At 43.8% G+C, this 7210-nt stretch overlaps 1 protein-coding gene across 1 annotated transcript; it reads right to left on the bottom strand.

Moving 5' to 3' along the window:
* Positions 1 to 1088: 1088 nt before the first annotated feature.
* Positions 1089 to 2898, bottom strand: PRSS23 (protease, serine, 23). Its single transcript, XM_009864669.1, has one exon. It carries the CDS (start codon positions 2885 to 2887, stop codon positions 1769 to 1771), a length of 1119 nt encoding a protein of 372 aa, XP_009862971.1. The 5' UTR covers positions 2888 to 2898; the 3' UTR covers positions 1089 to 1768.
* Between the last annotated feature and the right edge of the window lie 4312 nt (positions 2899 to 7210).

Below are 7210 nucleotides of genomic sequence, written 5' to 3' on the forward strand. Positions count from 1 at the left end.
CCAAAGCCATCACAAAGATAAAGCACCATCAGGCATATGTTTACAAATGCCATAGTAATTAGTAGAGTGTAAGGAAGGCTTAGCTGAATTAAAATTTTTCTTGTATAGCACAGGGAAGCTCTGCTTAGATTCCTTCCTTCCCAGCTCTGCCATTTCACACCAGAGACTTGCATTTGTCTCACAACACCAAGCACCACGGGCAACCTGGTGAGCTTCAGGAGACGGTGAGAGATAGGTGGAAGAGAAACTGGAACTGGAGCCAGTGTCCATCCTCCTTTTAAAAAAAAATAATAATACTGGCATGGCAGCATGTACTTAACCATGTTACCGCAACAGTGGCACAACCCACCTGAGAAACACTGTTTGTACAAACCACACCAACAGACTTCCCATCACTGTTTGCTGAGCTACAAATATCTGGCTGCACTGATTTTACCTATAAAACATAGTTTTTGTTTTAAATTCCAATTCTGCTGTAGTTAAAAATGTAAGGCACTGTTATCTGCAAGAGAGAACAGAGCATCGCTTCGTAGCAAACACAGATTACATCCTATAACGTGGCTTTATTCCAGCTGCAGAATTACCGAACTGTGTATTTGCCAAGAACTATTTGTAACTCAGCAATCTGATGGGGAGGATTCCTGCCCCAAGCCACACAAGACGCCATACAAATTACACTGTCAAAGGGATACGATAGACACTAGAGTCCTTCCTCCACCTGGTGTATTTTTAGGTAGAACAGCACGGATCTTCAACAAAAAGTGGGAAAACTCATCAGAACCTTTGTTCTGCTCTCCCTTTTACCTGCTTCGCAGGCAGCAATTTAGATGGCCAGCAAGACAGGCTTCCCTTCTCAAAATCTGAGTTGCTGACACAAGATTTTCCTTAAAAGATCTAAGCAACATAACAGAAAACAAGCTTCTGTCCCCACATGCTTTCTCTAACAGTATATTCAAAGGGCTCTCGCTAGGTGTAAGGCTATGCCCCAGCTGCTATAAAGATGTAAACCTGTGTATGATTTGTGTTTCCCAAATCATGATGCTATCGCACTGCTCATATGACCAACATCATCTTCACAGTCAAGTCCTTGCAACATCAAGGTTTGTTTGCTCAAAAAGCATTTTTCTTAGTTACGTTACTAATAATAAAGTCTCAAATCACTCAGGCCGAAAGAAGGTTAGAAGTGTTATGCAGTTATTTACCCTTCACGCTATTTGTGTGGCATTCGTCTCCCACAGCACGTGCCTTGCCCTTTTCACACTCCCTTTCTCACGCAGGAACACAAAGCTGTAATGTTTGGGTTGCAAACACCATTAAATGCCCCTCTTCAGCACCCAACAGCACAGAAATATTTTCTTTTTAAAGTTCAGATCAAAGCATTTCTACTAATCCTAGGATTTATTAAAACAAACATTGTAGGCATGAGATAGTCAACAGCGTCCCTTTTATAAGATTCTTTGGAGACGGTTCTGATTTCGTACTGTTTACTGATCCGCCCCTAATTAATCTTCAGTTGCTCAGCTGCAAATTCTGCAAGTCCACTTGCTCCTTCCCCACCCAGAAGACGATCCTTTCTCCTCAGTTTCGAGCTCTAATGACAGCACCACACAGCCCCTGACCCGAGAACGAGGTGGCTTGCTTGGAAAGCTATATATCCCATCCCAATGTTACAAAAACCTATCGCACGCATTTGCAGCAGAAGTTTAGCCTTTCCTCAGATGAGCAATTAAAACCAGTCATTAAGTGCTTTCATGGAGTTTCATTGTCTTTATCCTTCCCTGCAGTCAAGGTAGTTACCTTTGATCCAGTAACAAATCTGTGCGTATTTGAGGGGTGTGATGCGAACAGCTACATTGAAATCCTGTGGGGTGCCATTCATGTCCACCCACTGATGGCCTGAAAATATTCCAATAATTTTACGCTCCCATTTGTGATTCTGCCTCTTCCACATCCTCACATACACCCCAGATCCACTTGCGCCTGGCTGGGCATCGCACTGCTGGTACAACAGGTCATACGTTTCATCTTTGACATCACAGAAACGATAAACCAGGTTTCCTGGACGATCGTTGTCGTAGCCAGAGAAGTGAATCCTCCCTCCAGGCAAGTGTCTTGCCGGTGGGCTCACGCCTATCTTCATAAACTTTCTTTTATGAGGCTTCTTCAGCTCCAGCAGAGCGTAGTCATAATCCATGCCAATGTCATTGGCATTGCCCTTGATCCACCCTTTCGGGACGTGTGTCCGTTTCACTCGGATCCACTGGAATTTCATTTTCTCAGGCATTGCCGAGCTGGTGATATTGGCCCCTTTGCTGCTATCTTTCAGCTTGGGCTTTAGGAACCCCACCCGCAGTTTCTGAGCCCCTTTGACATAACTCTTGCCATCATGGATACAGTGAGCGGCAGTAAGAACATGCTTTTCAGCCACCAGCGTCCCTGTGCAACCAGTAGATAGCTTCACTGACGTGGAAAATGGGTAGTTCAACAAGAAGTCTTTCCCAAAAATGCTAAACCTGCTATCATAGCCATAGATCTGCCTCTTAGTTCGAGATTTGCCTTGAGACCCATCACCACTGTTGCTCAGGATATATATGCCCACTTCAGTTTCAGTGAGGCTACCATTAGCGTACAGGGTTTCATAGGACAGGTAGTTCTTTACTTCTTCATAAGTTGGCAGCGGAGAACTTTTGTGGCATGCTGGGCCACAGGGAGAAACCACTTCCAGTCTGGCTTCAGCATCAAACTGTGGTTTGTCCAAGTTAAGGGTAGACTGCGGCAGGATGACTGGAACTCTGTACGACGGCCAAGTTGGCTTCCAGTGAGAACTGGAGGGCATCACATCTTTAGCAGCACACAAAAGGAGGATTAAAGTGGACAAGCCTGCCATTCTGAATGCCGGTCTGTGGAAAGCAAAAGGAAGCCCAGTTACTCACTCAAACATTGCAACATTAATCTACCTTGCTAAGTAATGGCTTGCTAGCCAAGTATAATATAATAAGGGTCAAGCGATTTGAATGGAGCCAACGATCATTAAGAACTTCAGATTTAAATAAACAAGGGTCCCAGTTTACCACTGAAACACTGAGCGTTTAACTCTTAGGTGTGCTGTGCCACCAACTCCCAGCTGACAGCAGTGAGGAGTTACAGGATGTGCCTTCACACGGTGTAAAGAAAATTCAGACTCTGTAAATTCTGCATTCAGGAAGGGTAGCTCCTGCAAAGAGTGGATGTGGCTTACTTGGGATAGATTATGGCATTCTCTGAAAGCTCCCACCTACTCTCTGAGTCCCCTGAGGGAGGTCCTTGAATCACCTCACACCATTCGCTGTCTGAGCCAGAGACATGAGGCTGACGGTAGGAACAGGCAGGTGGATGAAGAAGGCAACCTGAACAGGAGCTGCGCTGCAGAGCGTGACCACATGGGAGACTCACTTCCCCTTGCAGCTCATACCAGCGGAAGGTTTCTGCTCCACATCGCATTTGCTCTCCCCTGTCTTACATGAGAAAGGCTGGTACAGTTACACAAGGGCAGCGAACGAAGTAAGTGTACGATTCCTGAGGGAATTTTCAGTTAACATACTGGCTTATTCCTTTATAAACTCCATTAATTAGAAATGCAAACCAACCCCCTCAGAGCACAGGGAGGAAAATGGGACTATAAATGTGTTTATGAACCACAGGCAGAGTGCCTCAGACTGCAGAGAACAGCGTGCACTAGTACTGTGTCAAGAAAATGTGTCACTTTAGTTTATTTGAAAATTGGCCATACAGCTGAATCGCTGCAGGAGGCATTGCGCCCTGGGCAAGACGGCAGGCAGGATCTCCCTCATCCAAAGATTATTCAAACAAAACTTCACAATTATGTTGAGCTTACACATATTTAAAACCCTGCTGAGGTTACCCTGAGCACAACTGAAGGATCATTCCTGAAATACCTCAAAACGAGTAAACCAAAGCAAATCATGCAGGAGATGACCACAGCTATCTAAGAACAAAAGAGAAAAATCCTTCTCTCGAACACTTTTTGTAGGAATACCCCAACCCTAAGCTGCACTTAAAAACACTTTGGAAGCCACAGACAGCTAAAGCCCAAAGGTGGCCAACTCAAATACTGGGCCTGGATTCTCCCATTGTTGGTAGCATCTTCTTTGGGCATGGAGGCTACAGTTAAAGCTCACAATGTTTGAAATATCAGTTCACTCACACAGGATATCAAAATATTTCCATTCCACAGAACAGACACTGATGAACAGAGCTGGTGCTACTGATGCCCAGAGAGGCAGGTACCGACACTCCATTAGTAATTTTTTTCATTAAAAAACAGGACATCTTTAAAGGGACATTTGTGATTCTTTGACATGGTTTTTTTCTAGAAGGGTTAAGCTCTATACTTAATGGGCAAGTCATGCTGAAAAATATGGATCACTTTAAACAAAAATCAGAACTGTATACAAGAATCAGAACTGTATAATTTTAGATGTCTCAAAATTGGAAAATACTTGCTTGTGTTTTCAAGCAAAACCATCAGCTCCTCTGGCACCTTCCACGGCAGAGATCAATACTGGCAAAACTGGGGTTTGCAAGCTATGAAATGAGATAGTTTCACATTGGTATAAGGATGGCCCAGGGAATGACTTGCTGTATATCAGGTATACTCATGGTATAACAGTGATTAGAAAACCATAGAAGAACAAAGCAACAGGGACAAATTATACCACTCCACTCCCACAGACAATGTTGACTAGCATAAGTCAACTGTTAATTGTTCTGACTGTGAAAGTGAGGACTGTGCACAGAAACATTTACTGGTATCCCAGTTAGAAGCTGAGAACAGGCTAAATCACTGTGTATCAGGTAGCAGATCCCGTCATTAAGAGCACTTATAAGTAAGCTGTCTGCTCTCATCTGCTTCACACCAAAATTATTCCCACAAATTACATCTGAAGCTTTCCCCAGAAATGCAATCTAGGTTGGAATTGCACCCCTCACACTACTTCTTGGATGCAAAAAATCGTTCATCCTAACTGAGCCAATTCTGGCCTTTGGCTGGTTTATTTAGCTGGCAGAGGGAAATCAGAAGTGCCCTGTCACTTGTTATTCGCACAAGCAGCGAGATTTCTTCGTGTCTTTCAGCACAGAGAGCTGAAGAAGGGACAAACAACTTCCCTCTTTCCTCTGAGAGCATCATCCAGGCTGAGAAATTACCTCTCCCTGCTACCTGCCCCTCCCTTACCTCTCTACCATCACCACCACAGCAGCATCAGCGCTGGAAAGGCAGTTTTAGACAGCAGAGGGCAGCCGCCCTATGAAAAGAACACGACCGGGGCTGGGACTCAAGTTGGTCCCCCCCAAAAAGCTTTAGAAGACGGTATTGCTGTCTGCGCTGGGCTCTGTGAAGCGGCACTTACTCCAGTTTATGTCTCTGAGCAAGCCTTCCCACAGCCCTCCCCTCCTGCTTCTGATCACCTTGCAGATATTTGGGATAAAAAAGGCTTTTCATCAGTTACAGAATTTTTTCTATTATTTAAAATGTTATTAAAACCTAACAATAAAATGCAATTGTGACCTAAGCATAGAAGCTAAACAGTGCTCGCAAACATTTACTAAAGCTTTTGTAGTTATGTCTTATCTGGAGACATAACAGGTACTGGACTGCAATAAATAGAATAAATATGCCTTATTTATAATATGACACCTATATATATAGGTAGAAAGGGAGAGAGGGAGAGAGAAGTGTGTACATATGTCAACACACCTCTACTGTATAGATCCTTTCTCTTTAAAAAACAGTTAAGCAGAAAAATGAAGGAATTTAAAAAGCAGCCTAAATTTAAAGAGTCCTACCATTTAGCCTCTTCTTTCCTTTTCCTTTCTCTTCTCCTTGTTTGTTTAAAACAAAAACAGAGTTGCAAAAAAAACCCCAAACAAATAGGGTTAACACTCTCTTATGTTCAGCTACTTGCTCGTGGGTGAGTCTGAAAGAGGTTCTCAAAGCGAGCTGCTAAGAAGCGAGGACTTCCTTGAGCAGCTATCACAAAACGATACTGAAGGAATTACGATGTGCTGCTCTACTGTAGCACTGCTCTGCTGTTCCTATTTAAACTGTGTCGTAAACTCAGTCCACCCCTTGACTCAGTACAAAGCCTGCTCTGATACCCAGCCTAGAAAGCGGTTTGTACATAATCACGCTTGCTAACGGTATCAAAATTGTTTATAGAGAATGGAAACAGTGACAGCTACCCCAGGGTTCCCCACACTGCTAAAACACTTTATAAACACATTTTCCTGCCTGCTACGAGCATTCATGCCTTGAGATAGATGTTGGTGAAAGAGAACTGCCTTGTTCAGGACAGACATGAATCATTTTCTAAGAAGCAAGTAATTTTTCTGGAAGAGTTTACTACTTCAGGGGTGGTTCTTGTAATAGGTGGTTAAATGACAATAAATATTGGAACATCTAGCATGGAAGTCCGTAAACTAGTCTCCATTACATTTTGAAATGAAGAAAGTTTTTCCACGGTGCTGGAAGCCAGAATGATTAACATGAAAAAAAAAAATGAAGAAAGAAAACCAAGACAGTAAGAGAGGAAAACCTGCCTCAAACCAAACTATAAAGGTGAACTAAATCACTGTGACTGCTATGCCAAAATACCTCTGCTGCTTTTCTTAGTCACAGAACTTGTTAAAACACAGCAAAAATAACTTGAGTCTCACTTTAAGAATTACGGAAGCCGTACTGCCATTAAAATCTAACATCTCTATTAGCCTGCCTGCGATGCTGAGGGTGCTGCAGGAGTCACAGCGCCTTACCCGCTGGACTGAGAGCTGTAAGGAGAGATGTCTCGGAAAACCTGAAACGAACTCTGGTACCGGCAGGCCGAGGCTGCCTGTGAACATACACGACAGGCACAGCGGGTATTTTGACACGTGTGTCAGCGGCGCACACACACACACACACACAGAGGAAAGCGCTCATATTATGCATTTACCCTAGTTCAACTCCTACAGAATAATTTTACTGCCTCCCTACTTTCCTCTTTCTCCTTGTAGGCAGAGCAGCTTTGGTTTCACTGCACAAGAACGAACAGCGACGGCCAGCTCGAATGAGGCTGCGAGTTGTAAGTTGTGAGGCGTGAGCTGGAAGCTGGAAGCAAGGACTCGCATCCGCAGAGCTATCAAACCACCTGAACGATGGACAGATGGACCGATG

Source organism: Apaloderma vittatum, unplaced genomic scaffold (assembly GCF_000703405.1).
Source record: "Apaloderma vittatum isolate BGI_N311 unplaced genomic scaffold, ASM70340v1 scaffold560, whole genome shotgun sequence".
NCBI lineage: Eukaryota > Metazoa > Chordata > Aves > Trogoniformes > Trogonidae > Apaloderma > Apaloderma vittatum.

Coding starts and splice junctions, on each gene's coding strand:
- PRSS23 (XM_009864669.1), bottom strand. CDS start 2,887: ATGGCAGGCTTGTCCACTTTAATCCTCCTTTTGTGTGCTGCTAAAGAT.